Source organism: Microcebus murinus, chromosome 2, assembly GCF_040939455.1.
Source record: "Microcebus murinus isolate Inina chromosome 2, M.murinus_Inina_mat1.0, whole genome shotgun sequence".
NCBI lineage: Eukaryota > Metazoa > Chordata > Mammalia > Primates > Cheirogaleidae > Microcebus > Microcebus murinus.
The window spans coordinates 118,583,756-118,606,668 of record NC_134105.1 but is presented as its reverse complement, the minus strand read 5'-3'; the positions used below and the strand labels follow the sequence as shown (position 1 = coordinate 118,606,668).

The window sequence follows — 22,913 nt, the reverse complement described above, 5'->3', positions numbered from 1 at the left end:
TTAAAAGATCAAATATAGTATTTTTCACCTTACCTGGTTTTAGTTGAGACAAATCCTTATTTTAATTTGGGTCTTCTTTAGAAAAAGAAACAGAACACATTTCATTTTTATACAGAATAAACTTTGTTTTTATTATAGACATGGATCAAAAATAAAAGTTTTTATGTACATATGACATATAGTGCAAATGAAAGCCTTTTAAATACCATGGATAGACATGTTGTTGGAAACAAAACGAGATGAATGACTGACGGGGGTGGTTAGGATGGTCGTCCTGGAACTGCAGGAGGGGGTCGCCTAGTAAAAAAAAAACAAAACAAAATAACAAAAAGAAAAACACAGATGCAGAGGAAGAAAACAATGTTTAAATTATAAAACAAATTCAAATAATAGCATGCAAAAATATCTCACAAAAGTCAAGTGCAAATCAGACCAAAAGGAAAAAAAAAAAACAACCAACCAAAACAGCACATGCAGACATGCAGGGGCAATGAAAGAACACCACATGGTAAAGTTAGCAGTTCCCAGGACTTTTCCTGGCTACTAGCAGTGTGCTTAGGTATGAGCCATTTGAGCCCACTCAAAAATCTTATTATTTTGCACCACAGAATGATAAATTCATGCAGCTTTATTCAGGAGAACTGGGAATGGTCCCAGAGCCAAATACCTTTACAACTTGAATATTTGATTCCCAGTCCTAATTTTGTGACACTCAATTATTTCCAAAGATTTCAATGAATGTTGCAAAATCTCCATAGAGAAGAGGGAGTTGATATAGAAGTATGGCAGGTAAAAATTTTTTAAGTGAAATTAGAAGGTGTCAAGAGATGAAATGAGCAAGGTAATCACAGTGTAAAAAATGATGTCAGAGGTTGGTCTCACACAAAAGGATTTGTAAATAAGAATTTGCTCTGGGTGAATAGTCCTGATGTGTAATAGCCTAGATTCAGGCCTAGGGAGACTAAGAGGCTAGGTCTGGTCCATGGTGACCCCAGGATTTTGTAGGATTTCCCTCTGTCTGAGAGCTAGGTGCAGCTGAAATTCTGATTTATTCTCAAGTGAGTCCCGGGTAAATGGAATCTAGTCTACTGGATCTTTCTCCATATCCCTGGCCTGGCTTGCATTTCAACAGGCCCACAGAATGTGAAATAAGGGTCCAGAGTTGTGCTTTATTTTGACATCAGCCTCTTGGTGTTTGCCAGAAAGATGATTTGCAGCTAGAGAAGATAGAACAACAAACTATACATTGCAATGAATAGCTCCAAAAGTAGGAAAACAGCAGGTCAAATAAAACGTTCCCACTGGTTTCCAGTAGAAGTCTACACTTTAATTTCCTCTTTCTAATCAAATCGGTAAATAAATTCAACATTACAGCAAGCTGTAGGACTCTGAGGTGGTCTTGATACTCTACTCTCTTTGGTTACTCATCCAGTATGTTCAACAACATACTCACTTCCATCTTATTCTTGTAACACTTTAGTGAGGAGAGCAATGAAGTCTATAAAAAACAAAAATAAAAACAACTTCTTTTTCATCTTCCGTGAGATGTTCATGGAGCCAAACTGACTGGGCTATTTCTGAGCAGTGGTAAAAAAATGATCTTACCTTCCCCAAAGTCCAAGATCAATTTTTCTTCAGTCCAATTTAAGCTGGCTACATTAAGGAGGGCTCCCATCCATTTAAATGATGAAGGACTTGTTACTGGTACCTAACCTTTCAACTGTGGGGGGGTAGTGGTTCTGCAAACCTTTAGCTTTAGAGATCCAGGTAATGGGTATCCCTGGTGTTTTCATGAAGAAAGTGTAATTAAATTTCTGTCAGGCTCAATGAGATTTATCACCTGTCCAGCAAACAGAAACTATTTTTGAGTTCTGAAGGGGCTTTAGAACACTTTAATTACCTCAGCAGGGTGGGGAGGTGAGCCATTAAACTGAACAGCAAGTCCACAGTGCTGAAGGGACATTCTGTTAGCATATGCCAAAACACTTTCCTGTTTGGGCTTAGTTTGGTGTTCTAATCCAGAAACAGGATCAGAAACTTTATGTCTTGGAATACATTTCACTGACAGCTAGAATGTTCACTTTAAACATCAGGGTGACATTTACTGCCTCAGACAGGTCCTTTCTTTTCATCTTCACTTACCCTGTATCTAACCTTCCTCACATTCCTTCTTCACATCAAGCATTGTTGATGATGACACTATTTAGTGGGTCAGAGTTAGTCATATCATGGATCTGGGAAGTGTGGGTTTTTGCTATTTCTTTTCCAGAATTTTCTATATTACTTACATGGTTTTGAAGTGCTTAAAGACAAGTGCTGAAAATATTTGGGCTTCTTAAATGTAGATCTACAAAAGTACAACATACTGTTGCCACCCCCAATATGAAAGTTGGAGTACTGAATTGGAATATTGATTTGCTAACAAATTTCAAAGCTTATCATACTAGTATTCACTTTATAAACACATCTATCTAATCAAGATAATAATTTTAGTTTTTTTTTTAAGCTTTCTGAAAAATAACTTCATAACAAAATTGTTTGGCCAAAACAGTAAGATAAGGAGATTAGAAAAACTATATGTGGAACATGGGCATAATTCACATACAAAAACTCAATAATGAATTACCACATTATCTTGGATCTACCTCAATGCTACAATTTGGACTTATGGTGACATTCCTCTGGTGAGATCCTGAAATGTCTTCCTTATAGCTGTTTTCTGTTAAAATCTCACAAAACATTTTCTGCTTGCTTTCTTTGCCCATCGTTTTGGTAACTTAATATCCCTGAGCAGTGGGTGAGCCTGAAGGCTTAGGAAAGGGAGGAGAGAAAGGCAATAGGAATAGGTATTCTTCTGAATTATTTTCTGATGATCTTTAATTTTAAATCAACTTGGATCACTTTCTTCAAAATAATCTCATGGGAGTAATGTAATTAATTTAAAAGAGCTCTTTTTTGGAGAGTCAGAGAGAAATGGTAGAAAATTATCTGAATCCTACACAAGTCTCAGTAAGACTCATTGCATGTAGGGCTCTAATCTGCTTTCACACCTTCTGTTCCTATGTGACCTTCCTCTTTGGAACTCAGACACTACTGTGACAAAGCACCAGAGCTCCAGGTGGATCGTCTTAAGTTGGGAGCTCTTGCTGCTTCCATATTTGATTTTATCACCCAACTTTTTGTTAGTGACAGCGTGTGCCAAGATAATCAGACTCAGTGGGTTTTCCTCTGGCTTAAAGCACTGAAGCAGTGTTTCCTAAGGCATGCGCCTCAGAACACTAGTTCTGTGAGATGCTCTGTGAAGAAAGCTTTTATGGCCAAGTAAGTCTGAGAAACATGTAGATACTATTCTTTTCTTAAAGATTCACAATGCAATCAGATTTTAAGGCTTCTATAAAGTCTTCCAGGAGAGAAACATTTAATTTTTTAGTCATTATTTCCTGACTACATTTGACAGAAAAATGCTTGGTGTGTGTGTAAAACTTATTAAGATATAATGGAGTGCACTTTGGGAAACTCTGAATTAAGGTTGTAGTTTCAGTTAGTATCTCTTACATGTATTCTAACACCAGTAAAGGGTTTGAAAAGTGGCAATGCCAGGTGTGTGTTGAAGTGCTTGGAAGCAAGGTATGAGGTCAGTTTAACCCAAACACCAGATATGTTTCTCAATATGAGATTTACAGTTTCCAGCAGCAAAAAAAAAAAAAAAAAAAAAGAAAGCAAATCAAACAGATATTTACACTAATACCACACTGATAAAATACAAAAGTAAATTTGCCAAATAGTTAAAATAAAGTTCTTTGTTTTTGGTAATTTTCCTTAGAAACTATTCTATATGTATTATTAACATACTTTAGAATCATGCAGTCAAAACAGAGCAAACAAAACACAAATGCACAGCATGATTCTTCTCATCCAAAATCTCTCTTCCAGTAAGATAAGAAGCTTCCTTTGAAGGTATGGGTGCTCCACACATGGAAATGTATAGATATGAGAAAGAACTTACAACAGGAAAGGGTGAAGTAACACAACAGCTTGTCCAAGTCATCCTTCCACAGTGAACATGTCCTGATCACAGAAGAAAAATAAACCGATTTTTCCCTCCTCCTCTCCTCTTCTTGTCTTCTGCATTTGGATGGCAGAATCTGGGACTATGTGTATTGACAAGGGACTTATCATCAAAACTCTTGTAATGGACAATCTTTCTCTATCCTTTGGAAACTCAGAGTAAGGATATGTGTAACTACTGAACACTCTTAGATAATCTTAATAATGGGGAAATGGAAAGGGACAAATTCTCTATGCCCAATGAACAAATAAGGAAGGCCAAGTGTTGGGTCAGGAGTTCAACTCTTTGCTCTAAGAAATGCCTCTGTAGACCTGATATTTGGGCAGAGCATCTTTCCTCCTTTTACTTCCTGGGGTTTTCCATGAATACTTCCTTTTCAGTGGCAAAATGTCATGGTGCTTTCTGGCAAGTGTCACTTCATACCCTCCAACTGTCCAAGGTTTGTGTCCTTTTTCAATCTATTTCAACAATGACTGCAAATCAGGAACAAACTGTTTTCCACTTTCCTGCCTCTGATTTGCCCAATTTGTTCCCTTTAAAAATATCATCTTCCCCCAAATTAATGGTAGAAATGCAAAATGCTATCATTCTCCAGTTTGATAATGCTAGGCCACTTTGATCAAGAGCTATAAATATTTGGAAGTCTCAGGTATTACTGAAATGCATAGACATGATTCAAATACATACAAGAATGAGGAAAGGGGGGCATCCTTCAAATGTTATAATTTATTTCAGATTCAGAAATACAGCTTCACATTTTCACAATAGGTACATGTGACCTTCAAGAATGATACAGGCTTTAGGAACTTGCTTCAAAATTTCCATTCACAGAGTCCATATATCAGCATTAAGAAATCCTGAAAGTGCCAAGAAGACAGTGGAAAGTATTCTGGCTCGTATGAATTAAAGAATCAACAGAAAAGATGAGATTTTGCTTTAGTATATTCCTTCTTCATAAAAAAGCAAAAGAGGAATTTGACTTTAAAAAAAGGAGAGAAGAGAAACAGACAAGCAAGTAAAACCAAGGCTGTACATATGAAATAAAACACAAATCAAGTAATAGTGGTGGAATTTCTTATTGAGAGAAATAATTTTTAACAAATTGGCAGAAGATAATAGATAATGCAAAAGGTTGGACAGAGTAATTTTTTTCATAATTTTAAAACATTACATAACAAGCAAAATATAAGAAATTCAAGGGTAACAGTTAAAAAAGAAATTAAGCTGAGCCACGTGTGAAACCCTTGACCAGAGAGGTGAGAAGTCTCACCAATATACCAGTATGAACAGGTCTTAAGACAAACAGGAGACTCTTTCTTGAGTTTCCTCTCTCTTGCTCTCACACATACACATTCTTACGTACACACACACACACACACACACACACACACACACACACACACACACAAATAGCAATGCTTATACTACATATACGTCAAAAAAATTCTTAAGGTTTCACATATAGAGCACCACATAATTTTAAACATACCAAATAGGATGACTAAGATTATCTAGAAGACAGATCTGAGCTTTTTAGAAACAACTGAATGATTTGGTGAACTAATAATTGTTTCTCTAAAATCTACCTTCATTCACATTAAACTCTGAGCTCAGAGCTAGCAGTTCTCTAGGTGAAATGATACAAAACTCATGGCTTGAGTCTCATACATTATCTTCCTTCTCTGAGTTAAACAGTTCAGACACCTACTATTTAGGCTTTGTTCTTAATGCTAAGGAGATTCCTGTCAATTTTAAATAATTATGTTTGCCAAATGGAAAGTGCTTTCCTGAAAAAGTAGATGACCTATCTCCAAGGTATTAAGTATTAGATGTCTCCCCTACATTTTTAGCAAATATACTCAGAAATATCCACTACTTTTATTATGTTGCTGTATACTTCTATTTGTTTTATTACATTTACCATAGAGAGAGAAAAGGATTATGTAGATCAACTTAGCTTTTTAAGATTCAGTTCAGCAATCCAAAAATAACTTATAATTCTAATTAGGCATCTTAAAGATAGTTCTCCAGATCTTTCACTTCTTACCAAATGATATTATCAAAGGCAATTCTTTCTTAGATAGCAATGCTGTGGATTAAGAAACAAATGTCTGTGAATATTACCATGTTTGTCATGAGCCTTGTGCCTCTTAGAATGACTACAGTCTGGAGTTGGAAAATTTTGTATACTTCATGTATGTTTTGAGAAACAAATCACTGTTATCACATGTTATGGCAGATCAGCCAAAGCTGTCTCTTATATTAGCACAGTTTAAAATATATATTCATATCCACACATACTAAGCACATGTATACACAGATATTTACACCCATACATATGCATATATATATATATATAATGCACATACAGTCACACTCATGCTTATGGCATTTTAATGAGTGCTTTTAAACCTACCTACTCAAAGGGACACAAAATACATGTACTTACAGAAATAAACTGACTATGTGTATACTGTATAACACAGAGACACATGCATAGAAAATGTGTTTGTACACAGAAAACATTAACATTTATCACATACTGGTAATTAGGTCCCATTTCATATTTGAGAATTATGGCTACAGTATATACTGAAAAGTCACAAATTAATCTATGTGACTACTTTTTAATTCTAAGTCCAGAAGGCTTATAGTTATATCACAGGAACTGGTTTCATTATAATATTTTGGAATAGAATGAGTCTGTATCTGAACAAGTAGGAAATTTGCTAATAAGCAGACTCTATTGCTCTTCTGTGTTATAAAACACAGCTAAAAGCAATATTCAGAAGAGTAAGTAACCTTGGTAGACGATTTTTAGAAATGCAATGTATCTGTTCTAAATCAATCCTATTTTAATAATCCATAATTGAGTAAATGGTTATTCCAATTAGTCAATATGCATGCAAGGTTTAGCATGTGACAATAAAACTAGATTTACCTATCAAATAAACACATACAGTTTATTTTCCCAAATCCTAAAAACACGAACTTTTATTATGCTAGACATGATAGAGCTACATCTATTGTGTTGACAACATCAGAGCAATCAGTTAAGAGGAAGTTACACAAAAGATTAGAAATGGTATGGGAAACAGAAAGCTCATTAAGCTACATTCCCATCTTAAGGCCTGGTGTGCATGCTGCACCTCAAACTATGCACATCCTAGAGCTTCAGACTTAATTCACCTTGGCATCTCCTTTTAGCAGGATATAAGCCCTTTGGGAAATGGGATTCATACTAATAATATGACATAATAGTGCAGCAAACTGAAAATACTCTCCAATGTGACTGCTGAAGAAATTCCAGGGTAGGCTGGGTTCTATTAGAAATAACTTAGGAGTAAAAAAGAACAAAAATGTACCCACAAAGGGAGACAATTGGGACAATGCAACTGTGGGAATATAATCTAAAAGCAAAAGCCAAAGATGACAAATGCCATTGTTTATTACTGCCTAAGATCAGTGGAAAGAAACTTGGGAAAAATCTCCAATTTTTTTTGACATGGTTTGTGCTGATCTAAGAACACACCAGTGGTTATCCACAATATTTTCCTTTAACAGAAGGAAATTTTTGAAATACAGCAAAACTCAAAACCACATTTAGCATGAAGCCAAACCCTGAAATATATAATCTGCTAGCTGCCTGTTTTAGAGAATTCAAAGGAAGAAGCAAAGGGAATCCTAAAAAGAGAAAATTTTATGAAAAGATCTCACTGCAGATTATTTGTTTTACTATGGATTTTTGCTTAACATTTTTCCATTTAGCTGAGACATTATTCTAAAAAATGCAGTATGCATCTTGCACATTGGTTCCATTCACAGAGAATTATTTTTTTCCAATTGAAAAAAATAAGATGTGATGGTGATGTTCTTTATAAAATCATTTGTAACTTTAAAAACTGAAATGCCCTTTTTGTCAATCTTATATTCTCTGATTTTTTTCCAATTATGAGTAGGCTAGCTGTAACTCTTTAGAATAAGTTCAATACACTGCCATCCAACATGGCAAGTTCCCTTTTAATAATGGTTAAAACTTTTTACTTTATATTTTATGGGTGTCTGCTTTGGGTATAAACTACACAGGAAATTAAAGTTAAGTTAACATACAAATCATGTTTGCTGCTTTCAAAGGGAGACATTTCAGTTGCTGAAACCTGATTTACTTCTGTAGAATATGAAATAGTGTCATGGGACACCACTATTCAGTGAATACTTGCTCTGCTGTCTGGGAACAGTTAGCAGACAAAATTCCAACTGGCTTCTGGCTGTTCCTACATGCTAATCATCTGGTCCTAGGTAGTCCAAAACTTAGCCTCAAGACTGAACTACGAATCTCTAGGTTAATCCTATACTATAAATTTTAGAAATCTTAGATATTGCAAATTTGCTTTAGATCACAATATTTTAATACCATTTTCTGGAGTTAAGTGACCTGGATAGGGACTCTGAAGTAGTACAATTGTACAAGTGTGAGCTCTTCTCTTAAACTATGGCATCTTCTACTGACTTTTCATTTCAGGTACCATTCTCTAAATGTGATTATCCCATAGTAAGTCTCAAGATTTATTAAGAAAGCCTAGAATGGATAGAAAGTTACACTAAACCTGTTTAAAAGGTAGGATACATGCTTACATAAGGGAATTACAAATTAGCATAGAAATAATTTTTTTTTGTCTCCAGCCAAAATAATAATAAAACTAGAGTTAGTATCAAAATTTAGTAAGCCATGCCAAAAATTAGATCGATTGGAAAAATTAAATATTTTCTATGTCAACCTTCAATGTAATTGACCAGGAGGTGAATATATAAATGAATAAAGAAATTATATTTTTTCAGACACTTCTAGCAATATGATATTTTGCTTCTTCCTTGAACTCTGAAACTAACTAGCCAATGACTGATTAACAAAAAACAAGCTTTGATTCATTGCTGCATATGCTTCTAGCATGAAGCAAAACACATTGGCACAAGGAGAAGCTCTCTAGAGCAAATAATGCAGACTTTTCCTTTGCAAACTACCTTATGCTTCTGGAAAAGTTTTATTCTTAAGGAATCCTAATTTTAAAACGTTACTTCCTAGCTGTCTTATGAAAGAAAGAGTAAGGAAAGAGGAGCTAAATATGTAACTATGGAGTAGGTCGTAGTACTAATAATAGACAACAGAATTACCGTCATCCTAAACAGAATGTGGGAAAAGAAATATGTATGGCTTAGGTGTAAGCCAACCATCTCATATCTGTTAAGGATTATATTTAATGAGCTACCTGGTAGATAGCCTGGAAAATTTGTCCAAAGCAATTTCAAATATATGCCAGGGTAGGCAAATGGTCCCCAAAGTATAGGGCTGCTATACAAACCTACCTTGGTCAATACAACGTATAACACCTCTAGGGTCAGCAGTTTTTAAGAGTCAAACCCCAAGGGTTTGACATACCATGAGCAATGAAGATGAGTGAGGAATGCATTAGTAAAACTGGTTACTTGCCTACTGATGTCCACACATGCGACTACTCATGATTTACTGCAACAGGTATCAAATATGCTGCTTTTGCATAATTCATTAGTGATTAATTGCCATGGCAGACACTTCGTTTAGTCTAACAGGGAGGATTCTAGTGGACGGATTATAGTGGGACGAGTTGGTGATGGGGGTGGTCTCCGGCTAGAAAGAGAGAAAGAGAAAGGTAAAGAAACAAGTAGAATATCTAGCAGAAAGTTGTTCCGAGGACACTGAGAAAGAGCCATCACGCACATGCTCATGCACACACAGGCCAGCAGGAGTGGTTGCGATCTGTAATGATCTTAACATTGTCACCTTTCATTCATTCAGCAGTTTTGAACAAAAATTAGGTACTTTTGCATATGGAAATCTTTCTCAAAACTGAAGTCACCCCTTCCAATATTAAAAACATGCAATTATTTGAAAGTCATCTGAAATACACTGCACATAGCTCAGCCCTACTCCAGGAACTAACAAGGTATAAGTCTCAGACAATGATGGTTTATGAATTTTTTTTCCTCTTTATATAATTTTCTTCCTTTTTTTCTCTCTGTCAGGATGTTACCACTTCTCATTGCCCTTAGTAGTAGCTTTCTCTAATCTGTTCTATATTTTGCTTTCAATTTTCAGGGTCCTAGAAAAATCAGAAAATCAAGGCTTTTAGAGTTCTCTACAATAAGTGTAAATAGGCATAGTGTAAGTGCCTGAGTAAATTGCATGAACTCTAATTCCTATTTTGGGTTTCAAAGATTATTATCAGTACGATTGCCCACTTTCCAGTTGGTAATGGTGTTTCTGATAGCTGAGTTTAATGAACAAACATACTCTAGATAATGAAATATTACTGTATTGGAGTCTCAATGTTACCAGGTAATATTATTTATTCCCTGAGCGCCTATATTTATTTCTTAAATGTATTAATACTTTTTTGTGTGTGTGTACTTGACCTCATATGTAGTACCTTGGGGAGTAATTTTTATACCCTCTCCAAATTTAAAAAATTCTACAAATTGAAACCTCTCTTTTTGATAAAACTCTCTGATTTTTTCAGAAAGACTCCTTCTGTGATTACAGTCATTGTCATGGAATTTCTTCTGTAACACTAAATTGTAAACACTAAACACTTTACACATTGTAAACACTTCTTGTAAACACTAAATTGATCAAATTGAACGAATGTCCAATTTCAGATAGGAAGAAGTGAAGCTAGAAAAGTTGAAGAAAACATTTATAAAGTATTTAAAACTTAGAGAGCTATAAAATAAAATTATATGGAAAAGGAAAAATCAAGCAGAATAGATATTTTTGATTAATGGTGAAAATACCACCTTGGCACAAACTCATTGATACTGGGAGAGTTCCTTTTGCCTCCTGCACCTGAAAAATATCTGAGGCTTTAAAGAAGAGCTTTCACTGGGAAGGTGTATTTCAATTTAGTGCCCTGTACTAGTGTCATTATTAAGTAGGCACTCAATTTTTAAAAGTGTAATTAGAGATATTTTATAGACATACTAATAAAACTAAACCAATCAATACTAGTTTAATTAGGGTAAACAAAAAAATTATCTTCCTGCAGAAAGGCTATAGTGACTACCTGAAATGTTCTGGCAATTCTCCGCTAGGAAAAATCCTCCCATAATTTCCTTTTTACTTAAGCTCATGAAATAACACCTGCTCTTTTGCTGGTATACTGTTTATTTTCATTTAAAATGGCCATATTTATTTAACTTACCTACTATTTCTTGAACCTGCATAATTGTCTCCTTTCATATGAAGTTTCTGGAGGCCAGAGGATGCCCATGCCCACCTAATTTGTTTCATGCAGTGTTTAGCATGGTGTTGCATGCAATTATGTTCTCAATGGCTTTTTGCTCATCTTATAGAACTGCTGTTCATCCTTCAAGACTCGCCTCAGGGAAGCCCTCTCTGACTTACTTTCCCCATCTGGATACAGTTGTTTCTATATATCTCTATTATATATATATAATATTTATATATTATATATATAAATATTATATATATATAATATATATTATATATATAATTATTTCTAAATATCTCTATTATTTATTAATCACACTGAATTCTAATTATATTTATATATTCATCCTCACTGATTAGAAATGCTCTGTGTCTTACTCATCTTCATATTACTGCAATGTCTAGCTCACTGCTTGTCTTTCAGTTACTCAATGTTTAACAATTGAATAAAATGAAAGTTACTTCTGGAAGAAAAAATCTCTTATGAATGCTTATGATATCCATTGGTCTTATAAATACAAGGGTATTTGTGAGTAAATCATGGTAATAGGAAAAAACAAAAAACAAAATAGCTAAAGTGACAGGTAGGATTGAGATCCTTGGACACTCTCCCATACAGTGTTTGCTTGCTCAATTCTTTTTTAGGTACCTGGAATAAGTAGCAAATAACAGGCCCCCTGTCTTCAGGGAGTTTGACAACTAATCATATAACCTATGGAAACATATTCTTAGCAATTAACCAGTTATGGGGGTTAGGAGAGGGAGTTAAACAGAATTTGAACTTTAAGGAGGGAAGCTCTACCAGAGAGTTCAATAATGGAATTTATTAGGGGATTTCATTTGGAAAAAAGTGAATATTAGGCTACAAATTCAGTGAGGGGTAGGATCAGCATGGCATGGTGGATTGGAAATCATTTTATGCATGTGTGAAAACCTGTACCAAGGCTTGTACCCAAGAGAGAAAGGAATACAAACTAGGTTCTCTTCTCATCCTTTTGTTCTTGGCTTAAATGTCATTCCTCAGTCCTTCCTGATCATCTCACAGTTTGCCCCCTTCTTCTCCCTTCTCCCTACTACTTCATGTTTGTGTATTACCCCTGCTTGCGATTATATATTCATTTACTAGGTTATTGCCTATTCCCCCCCAATAGATTGAAAATTCCTTGAGAAGAGAGACCACATATTTTGCCTTTATTATGTGTATTCAGCATTTAGTACAATGTGATTAGAAGGCAATGAGTAAATACTTGTTGAATAATGGACAAATGAGGGAATGACTTAAAAGTGCCTAAACAAGATGTTTAGCCAGGCTAGAGTCTAGGGTAGGTCAAGGTGAGCAGGCCTAGTGAGGCCAGAGATGCAACCCCTTTGAGGCATTTTTCAGGCTTATATTTGAGGCAATAGGTTTACACAGAAAGAGTCCTGGATCAGAAGTCAAAAGATGTGGATTCCAGCTCCAACTGCCAAATTGTACAATTATTAACCCACTAAACTTCTCTAGGCTATAGTTTTCTCCCCTCTGACACAGGAGACTCAGACTAGATGATCTGTGACAGGCCTTCCAGTTGTATATTACATACATTATTTGTTTACCATCTACTATGTGGACCGCATCATCCTGCATAGTTTTAAAGAGTCCAGATCTATTCGGAATGGAAGAGGAGTGGAATAAGATAAATATGCAAGTTGTTTTACTATAGCACTATAGTGGGGAAATGGGGCACAATTCTGTTATTCAGAGTCTGAGAAAATACTCTGGGAAGCTTTAAAATACAGTGATGTGGTCAAAGCAAGGGCAAACATGATTGTAACTGCTGCATCTAAAATTTGGAAGTTGTAAGGGAATGCAGGTCTATAATGAGTGAATGAAAATAGAAATTAAATGATGGGGATTGAAGGGAAGAGTTCAATGGTGGGGACAGAGAATAGAAAGATTTAAATACTCTGGTGGCACACTAAATTCTCGTTAATCTCCTCTTTAATCCTTGGGCCATGCTGATGGGACAAGAGAAGGACAATAGCAATGGGCAGTTGTAGAAAGAAGGCAAGACAGGAGACCAGGAGGACGTGCGTTTCTACTATGTGCCAGGTCTATTGTTTGTCTTATTTGCTACCATATCCTAGAAGTTAGCATTGCCATTGGTTCATAGTATTATTTTTTCAAGCAAATAAATCCAGGAGAACCTAATCATTATGAGCTCTTTAATGGTGTGCCTAGGGCCTTGCATTGAATAAGCACTGCACAGAAGGGCGGTGCATTAATAACTGAAAGAATAAAAAATAAAATTTTCTCCATGTTCTCTCAAAATAATTATGACATCTTCAAAATATGCCTAGTTTCAGTTAAAGGAATGCATATGTACTTACTTAGTAATTAAAAATCCTAAAGAGCTCCCCCCAACCCTTGTGGAAGAAATGAGCATTATTTTATTTCTAAAACAAACTACAAAACGTCTGTATATAAAACTCTATTAGAAAGCAATTCGAGGGAGCATCAAGTTGTTCAGGGTGAATTTTCTAATAAGCAATGCTAAGATACTTGCCAACTTCAACACCAGAAAACATTTAAAGTTTATGGTTAAAGTTCATTTCATTGGTCCAGTTCCTAACCATTCAAAGAGTTTCCAAAGACATTCACCTCACAAGACAGTTTGTTTTAGGCAAAGCAAAGTTATTTGTTTTGTACCAAATTTTCCTCAGTTGCTTTGTGCAGTGATGGGCTTCATTAAGTAACCCATTATATTGAAATGGAGCATCTTGTATCATTTAGTGTTTATTGAAACACTGTGTTGTATGTGGGCGGTTTATGGTTATGATAGAAGAGCCATGTTTCTGCTTCCGAATCAAAGGGAAAGATGTAATACTTGAAGTTGTATTTGTAGCTGCAGGGATGGACCATTCATAGTATTTTGGACAATGACAAATTTTGTAAGAGAGTCAAATGCTCACACGGGGTAGGTGGCATTGTGGAGGAGAACTGGCTTCGCTGATAAGAGAGAAGAATGCATCCTTTATTTTCTTGTCTCATTTTATTGTCTGCTCTTTGGGTTAGCTGTCCTGAGTATTCATGATGTTGAGGCCAACCTTTACACAGGTTAGGGGAGACTGCAACAGAGCGAACGCTATTGGTGCTTCAGCTTGTGAGGTGGCTGTGGAAACCACCCTTCCTTTAGCTTCTTTGCTTCCAGGTAGCATAACACAGACTTCTGAAGTGGCTTAGTCTTTCTGCTCCTGCCCTTATTTCTCCTTAGAATGAGAAGTGGGAATTAAATCTGACTGGTAAATGTGTGAGCCAGACTGGACCTATATAGCTCAGTTTCATTCATTTCCTGTGCTTGTACCAGCATCTCATGACTCCCAGTCCAGAATTCTTTCTGTTGGGCAGTTATATTGACATGTTCTAGGGCAATGGTTCTAAAACTGCATCAAAATTCCCTGGAGGGCTTGTTAAAACACAGGTTGTTGGGTGCCACCCAGAGTTTCTAATGGGGGGCACATTTCTAACAAGTTTCAACATGATGCTGGCACTGCTGTCCTGGGATGATGCTTTGAGAACCACTGTTCTAAGGCACAATAAATAATTTTGAATTTGCTTTATTAGAAATTCTATTCATTTGCCAGATAAAGTAAGAACAAAAAGAAAAGTGCTGGAAAAATCTTAAGAAGGATGAAGAAATGGTCATAGAAACACTTTAATACCTTTGGGAATTAGACTTAAGCATGGGCCAAAGCAGTTTTAGCTTTATGTTGTAAAGACCAAGATACCTTCTTAATCATTACCAGAAAAACAACTATTTGTTTAAGGAAGCTTATATTTGCTTATAAAAAATGGTATTGATGGTAAGCATCTCTAAATGTGCATCTGGGAAGTTTTCGCATTTGGGAGAAGGGTATTATTGACATCCTAATTAGTTAGGTAGACACAAATTAAAAAGAAATCTTTCAAAAAAGATATACAAAGGTTGACATGTCTAGAGGAGATAGCTGCCTGCGAGTATAGTTATTTCCATAAAAAAGGATATATAATAGGCTTCTAAACTACAAGTTCTACTTATTTAATATCATTGAAGCTTTAAAATATAACTGTCTCAAAAATTCAATTTACATGTAATTACATGTAGGATCATGGGATAGTTATACATCCTAGGTTTCTAAGGGCCACTAGAATCTAGATACTAGATACTAGGCCACTAGATACTAGAATCTAGTATCAACTTGCCCAACTTTTTAATCTTATTGACGATACGAGTCCAAAAAAAACACTCGTGTGTTATGTTTGCTGAACCACTAGAAGTAAGGCATCTTCTTTCTTTTTGGCTCCATCTAACAAATTTCTTGGAAAACAAAAAAACAAAGAAAACAAAAACTGTTTTCTGAGTTTTCAGGAATCGAAAGGCCTTACTTCTTCATGACTTGCTTCAATATTTAATCTTTGCATTAGTTTTCAAAGTTTGAGGCATGCATATGTTATCATCTGAAGAATATTCTAAACCTCATGTGAACTGAGATCACCCCTTATACTTCTGACTGCCTTCCACAGCACCTTCCTCAGCAATTAGGACATTAGGCAATGTGCTATCAGTGCATCAGTGAACGTGAACGTGAATGAATGAATGGGCCCAGGGATAAAGCCAGTAGGAGCACAACTCCAGGTGAAATGGAGAGGCAACCAACGACGACCCGGGACCTCTACTTCCTCTTGTCTGCTCTAAGAGAACAGATTATGAGACACAGTATTTTAAATCTCAGCAATATATTTGTACTTTGCTTCTTTTTTAGATAATTTGCTCAATAAATAGGCTTTATATATCTAGAAGGTATGAGGCTAAGTTCAGAAGAATGCTACAGCAGTCATGATTCTCTCCACATGGAAGATAGTATTTTGTAATTTATTATCAAAAATACTATAGGGTGCTATCCAGCATATTTTTGGCCTTTTTGGCTTAAGTAACAGAGTGAGCTAATACTGTCCAAGAATAGTTTACAGTAGATGTTGGAAAGAACATAGGACTTGGCACCCATTTAGAGGATTTAGGAAATTCTCTAATATGATTCTTGCTACATATTAAAAGACAGCCTTTCTTTCCCCTGTGAAAATGAACCCATGATTTTATAATATATGCCACGGGGAAAATATGAATCCATTCATGCAATTTGAAGTAAGAACATAAGGAGAAAAATAGTCCACAATTGTTATTTGATGATGCAAACATAATATCCTATGTAAGTAAATCTCTGGGATAAATGATGATAGAATCTTCCTTGTCACACCTTCTTTACGTTGTCCCAAATATCTAATGGGTGAAAATATCTAATCTTTGGATTTCACCCAAAGGTATGGTACTAAGATATCTACTTCTGTGGTTGTGGCAAAAAGGCAGCTTAAAGGATGATTTGCCCACATTAACTCTGTTCAGTTTATGATTTGTAAAAAGAACTTTACAACAACATTCACTCAGGCAAGGTTTCCAATGTGTGCTTAAATTGTTTTATAAAATACACTTAAGTATTAGGCTAATTCCAAAATAAATTCTGATTAAGCATTGTAGGCCAACTCATTTTGTATTTTCAAAATGAGTTCCCTCAGTAAGTCCTGCTTGTGGGCTGGGCACTATACTAAGATTTAGAGATGCAGAAATAAAGACCGTCACTGCCCAGAAGGAGTTTCTCGTTGAGACGAGGAGAGACGATTTAGCAGTGACAACAGCAGGATAAATGTTACAACAGGACTGTGCTTCAGGAGTTTCAGGGACACTAGAGTCCTAGCCTGGCACTGGAAGGAGGCTGGGGGATTGGAAGGACTTCCGGAAAGTAGGGAAAGTTGAGGGGGCTGGCATTCCAGAAACAGGAAAGGGTGTGTGTGAAGGAAAGAAAGCCAGAAAAAGTACTGCCAGTTTGAGAAATCAAGCATTGTCTTATTCTTTATCACAGGTCTTGTACCAAACGATTTGTTTTGCCCCATGTCCTAATAAAGTCACAAAACAGATAACTGGAAGTACTTTTAGTTATATTAAAATATGATTTCTAAAAAGTGTCACTTTTGAGATTAATTTTTTATATTTTGTCCTCCACACGATATCACTGACAACGGGTAACCTGGGGAGAGCAAAGGGCTGAGGGAGATGCAGCCGAAGGCAAAGGGACCCGGAACTACACACAGAGAAAGCATGCAGCTGTTTAAGAGATTTATAAGCATATGGCTATTAAAGGAAGTTAGGCAGTGTCTCTTCCAATAGTTTTTTTTTTTTTCTTTTCTCCTTCCGTCCCTTCCTTCCTTCTCTCTGCCTCCCTCCTTCCTTCTCTCTGCCTCCCTCCGCAGCCCTTTCTAATTCCCAAAGAGACCTCTAAGAATTTATGTGCTGTAGAAACCTACTTCCATTGATGGTGGATGGGGAAACGTTTTCCTAACCCTCTTCCTCTTCTTCTGTCCTTTCTCCCTGCCCTTCCCTTCACTCCCAGCCCAGGCTCCAGGAGAGGTGGGAGGCTGACTCTGTGTCCCATTTGTGGGGCAGACAGAGGGCGGGAAGGAGGTGCTGAGACTCAGCTGCCGAGAGGGGCAGCCTCCACTCTGAGCTGTGCGTTCCTTTGTTATCGCAAGTCAAGAAGAAGAAGGAAAAGGAAAGATAGGGAGGAAAAAGGCAACAGCTTGAATCCCTCTATAAAACTGTTACATTCATTTCTGCTTTGGGAAGATGGAAAGCATGTTCTGTTCCTTTCTGAGAGACAGCGAGAACCTTTCCAGTATGGGTCTGTGGCCTGGGGCCTTACCTCAGAGGGAGTAACTACGTAACTAGCAATAGCGACGCAAGAGTTAACCTTCCATTTCCTTTTAATTTTTTAATGGCAACAAAATGAACATGAGGAATTTGAAGACTTAGCGAAGATTTGTGTAATTCCAATATTTCATCTCTGTGTGACCTTAATACCTGGTGAACTAAAAGGTCAGTTTTAAATGTACCACATGATATTCTTTTGGTCACTTATATCAGTCCAAGTGGTAAAAGTGAAGACAAAGAATTGCCATTTAGTAATTATCATGCCAGTTTTTTCTTTTAAAAAAGTCCAGCAGGAGGAGCTCTAGCATGCCTTAGAGCTCAAATTTTAAAAACAAATTTTTTTTTTAAAGCAAACAGAGAAAAACAGAAAGGCATTGTGCCTTGCGAGCTGCCATGTCAGTGAACAAATATATGACTAAGTCCAATTAAATGCTTAGTGAGAAGCCAAGTGATGATACTCGTGGAGACAGAACGGCCCACATCCTCTCCTATCTGCGAGTCTCTTCTCCCGGGGCAGCTGAGCTGGACTGGGGCTGCAGTATCAGCTCTCACAAAAGAGGGAGCAACAGACTGGTTTCTGGGCAAGTCTAGAAGTTATTCTTTTCCTCTGTAAGTGTCATATTGTTTCTAAATGAGTCTTTGACACTGGCTCAAGAACTGCATTTTAAAATGGAATTTTCATTGTTGGTTGAAGGCACTGCGAAACTCCTAAGGGTTTGGTCTCTTTTACTCAGTGGCTTGTTGGATGTTTTTTTAAAATGAGAGAAATGCTGTGTTTGTAAAACTCGGTGCTAAAAGGGCAAGGAATCATACGTCCCCTGAGCCACGTAAAGAGCCTGCAGAAAGAACTGGAGCTTTCTAACACGCGTGCGCACACACACACACACACACACACACACATACACATCCACTGGAACACAAAGAATTTACTCAGGAAAACAGTGAGGAGTCTATGAATTTAACAGTTATCGGATTTTTAGGGTAAGCCTTTCCATCTTGGACAGTGTTGTGGGGGTGGAATGGATGAGTGGGCACACAAAATGATCAGAATTACTTAACCTGAAGGAAATTTTCAACCAATCCCTTTTAATCTCTTGCCAATAAGAAGTCAAATGTTTTGTTTTACACCTTAATGGTATGCCCACATTTAAAACTTTTATACAAGCTCCTACAGAAACTTTAACTAGACCAATTCAGACCAAAAGTCACTAAATAAAGCCAGTCTAGACGGAGAATCTATGAAAACCATATGTCTTTTAGGCATGTGTCTTACAAAAAGCTGCCATCATCCTGGAGAAATAGTTCACAAAATATGCTTTTAGGAAAACCAGGCTGTAATGACCGTGGAGGCCGTGCTTAAGGGGACCGCTGGACATGGGGAGAGTAAAGCCAAAATGTTTACAAATGCAAGGCTCTCATTTCCACATACATCTAACTGCCTGTAAACATTACTGACAGGATGGGTCAAGGCAGGTATCATTTATCTTTCCATTATTCTAGAAGGGATCAAAAGTGTTTACAGTTTTTTTCTTCCACGCTCCTATAGAACATCAGACCAGGGGATCTCAAAGTAACTCCGTTCTTACCCAGAGAGAACTGTTTTGAATAATGTTGTGCATGGATGAGGCCAAAAAACCAGAACATTTTCTTCTGATTATTACCTCATCCTACTGGCCTGCCAAGCACAGCTAGAAGGCAGGTGTCCGACATAAGTAACTGGAGGAAGACTGTTCGATATAATTGGGTGTAGGCCGCAGCTGAGAGACAATGGGAGTCAGAGGACTGGGGTACAAAGGAGGGATGCAATAAATGCAATAAAGAAGGATATTCTAAAACCTTGCTTTTCCAATTCAACACTGCTGTCTGATCTGAACTAAAGACAATGGTCAGCGCCACCTTCATTATTTTAGTGACATATTTTTATACCTTCAAATGCACTTTAACTTTAGTCAGTGGTATGAAATCCATAGGAAAAATAGAAATGCAAACTTTCATGACAAAAATAACATTTAACTGAAAACTGGGAACAGTCTATGGAGACTATGAAATTATTTATAAATTGCAAAGACTCCTTGTGACCCACTGGGATATTTTATTGAAACTTCTTCCTAGGCAGGGAATGAGACTTTGGAACAATTCAATAGCAATGGTTATCGGCCTGAGTGTCCCCTTGTGTTGTTCAGTCACCTAGAAGACTGTGAGTGAACAATATATATCAAATAGCCATAAATGGAGAAAAGGTCTTGAGTTGGAGGAGGGAGGTACAGAAAAAAGGAAGGAAATCTCTAAGATGTAATTAATCACACACCAAAGTTGTAAGCAAAAGCAAGAAACACAATTTCAATGTGTTTATTAAAAGATATTGTGCTTTAAAACGAATTTTCAATATACTTATTAATTTTTCAGGCATTAAGTATTAAGATGGTGATGGGATAAGTTAGAGTGTTTGAAATATTAAAACATATCCAGGAATTATACCAACATCCCTAATTACAGATTCCTAAACCGAATTATAGAACATTTAAGTACGTTAACCACAACCTACTGATGAGTCACAGAGATTTTTCTGGTCCATTCCTCTTAGTCCTGAGTGCTACCATTCCTAGAGCTAAAACTATAAGTCTGCTTTCATGCAAATAATATCCAGGTCACAGATTTTATTTTGACTTTAGACCTAGGTACGTGGAGGGAAATTAATTACTGCAATGGTTTCTCTAGTTAACACGTTTACTAATGTTTCCTTAATGTTTCCACCCCAAGAGGCAATAATTAAGGTACAATTTGCCTCACATGAAGTTTTATTATTGTAGTTATTAAAATATTTTCCAACACTACTGAAAAGCAAAAAGTAATTCTAATTGTTTTAAAAAATAAGTAGACATTTTCTTCAGTTTTTATAGCTTTTCCTTGGTGAATGGTGTCTTAACTTTAAGTAGTAGGGCTGACTTTGTGGTGTAGGCCCTTGAGCACGATACTTAAGGGCAGATTTACTTGAGGGAAAAATTCCATTCACTCTTAAAATTGGCTTTGAGAATAATCCTAATGTAAACTTAAAAAAACACACATGGTACAGAACGTATCTTACATAAATATCCATTCCCAAGTGGAATAATTTTGTTGTAGACTCTCTGGACAACAAAATGCCTTTAAAAGCCCTTTTCATCTCCTACTCCCATAAGAGGTCTCATTCTAGATGAGCTATATACTAGATGAGATATATAATCTGTTGAGATAAATGAAATATTGCAAATAAATGTTACATGTTTAGGTGTACAGTCCAAAAATAAATATGGATAACGTTGCCTCATGAAAATCTGAAACCAAATACAGGTAATGTTTACAAGGTGGAGGCAAGTGGTATATTTGATTGTAAAATAAGAAGAGCATTTCCCAAATCATTTTGAAACCACCTACTGCCTTCTCACGTTGTCTTACCTCCTCTTAGTTTTCAAAATTATCATAGACGCTTATGGATTCTCTTGAGGTGGTATAACTTAGCAGGTCTTTACCTTATTCTCTTCTTAGTGGGTACATTAGCCCTTTTACCAAAAAAGCAGGGAAGGAATGGAGCTTATTTCTAAATTTCACATTAACTGGGTTTCTATAAGAGCAGTAACAAGAGTATTTACACCTTGTCCTACTTTCTCATTTTAAAATTAATTTCCAATGGAGAAAAAAAGTTGACTTTATGAAGATTTGAAATTCTCCACGTCTCTGAGCAACTGAAGTTAGGAAGGCCCTGCCTTGTTATTGACTATAAATGAGAATTTTGCTACTTGCTGTTTTGATTAAACATTTTTTTCTGATCCTTAGATGGAATGTGTTCTTTCTGTGATTCTCATGAGCTGATAATTTTGACCGGAAAACAGGAGTGAACATTTCCTAGTGCTTATGGGAATAGTTAAAAAATAATTCAAGAAATTAAAACACTTGCTATTTGTGGTTGTGTCTATATCATGTGGCTCTGATGCCTGAAAAGCAGCCAGAAGGAAAGGACAGTAGTACCAAGCCATGACGGCTGCCTAAATACCTTGTGGCTTTAGACTTTGCCCTGTGTAGACATTCTATTTTGGGGCAGAGTGCCATGTGACTTAAGCTTCATCTAAATAATTAAATAATGTGGCATCAGTATGCATACATGCAGATTCTCTCAAATGTGACGCCTTACCAACACCATTTTCTCATCCCCCACATTTAAAATACTGGCCAGACCAAAAGTGCAATATTCTCTTGGCAACAGCATTTGGTAAGCCAGATGGATTTCATTTGGCAACTAAAGGGTGTAAATATGTGTTTAGATTCAGAGGTTCCCCCAGACAATGCTTACAATATGTTGGCACTGGTAAACTAAAGGATTTCAATGTCAATGGGGCATTTTGGAATTCTACATTTAAGCAGCAATAAAGTTATGACAAGTGGGCAAGGCCATCAAACCATCAGCTAAATCCTCAACTATTTCTTGTATTGCTGGAAGTAGGCAGTTAAGGCACATACTGAGTGAAAGATGCAGCCTTAACATTTTCAGTTTTAATTTCCTGGCTGTTATCAGCTAAAGCAGCTCTAGTAAGCGTTATTTAAATTTCGCTTCTAAAGCTTCACAATAGCTGGTAAGTTAGAAAGGAGGAAAAAGCCCCCAGGACCTCATTCTTATACTTTGCTGCTTGGATAAAATTTAGAGGTGAAAGAGCCAAGAGTGATGTTGAGCCATGAATCACTAAAGTCACTGAAAAACATACCGTCTAACCAGAACTGTCTGAATGTGAAGGTTTCCCTGTAAAATCATTCTTTTCTTACAGTGAGGGAA

General features: G+C 36.4%; 1 protein-coding gene and 1 long non-coding RNA gene across 9 annotated transcripts in view; one reads left to right on the top strand and one right to left on the bottom strand.

The window, feature by feature from the left end:
- Positions 1–22,913, top strand: part of LOC105871677 (uncharacterized) — a 46,521-nt gene that overhangs the window by 17,007 nt on the left and 6,601 nt on the right. The window lies entirely within an intron of this gene.
- The window catches only part of DNM3 (dynamin 3), a 515,120-nt gene continuing 492,306 nt past the window's right edge, over positions 100–22,913 (bottom strand). For 5 of the 6 annotated variants that reach the window (XM_012765123.2, XM_012765124.2, XM_012765125.2 and 2 more), the window contains one exon: positions 100–9,734. In XM_012765123.2, the coding sequence (XP_012620577.2) occupies positions 9,665–9,734 (70 nt within the window). In that variant the 3' untranslated portion in view covers positions 100–9,664. The remainder of the gene's footprint in view (positions 9,735–22,913) is intronic. The other variant, XM_076000385.1, reaches the window with a different exon arrangement.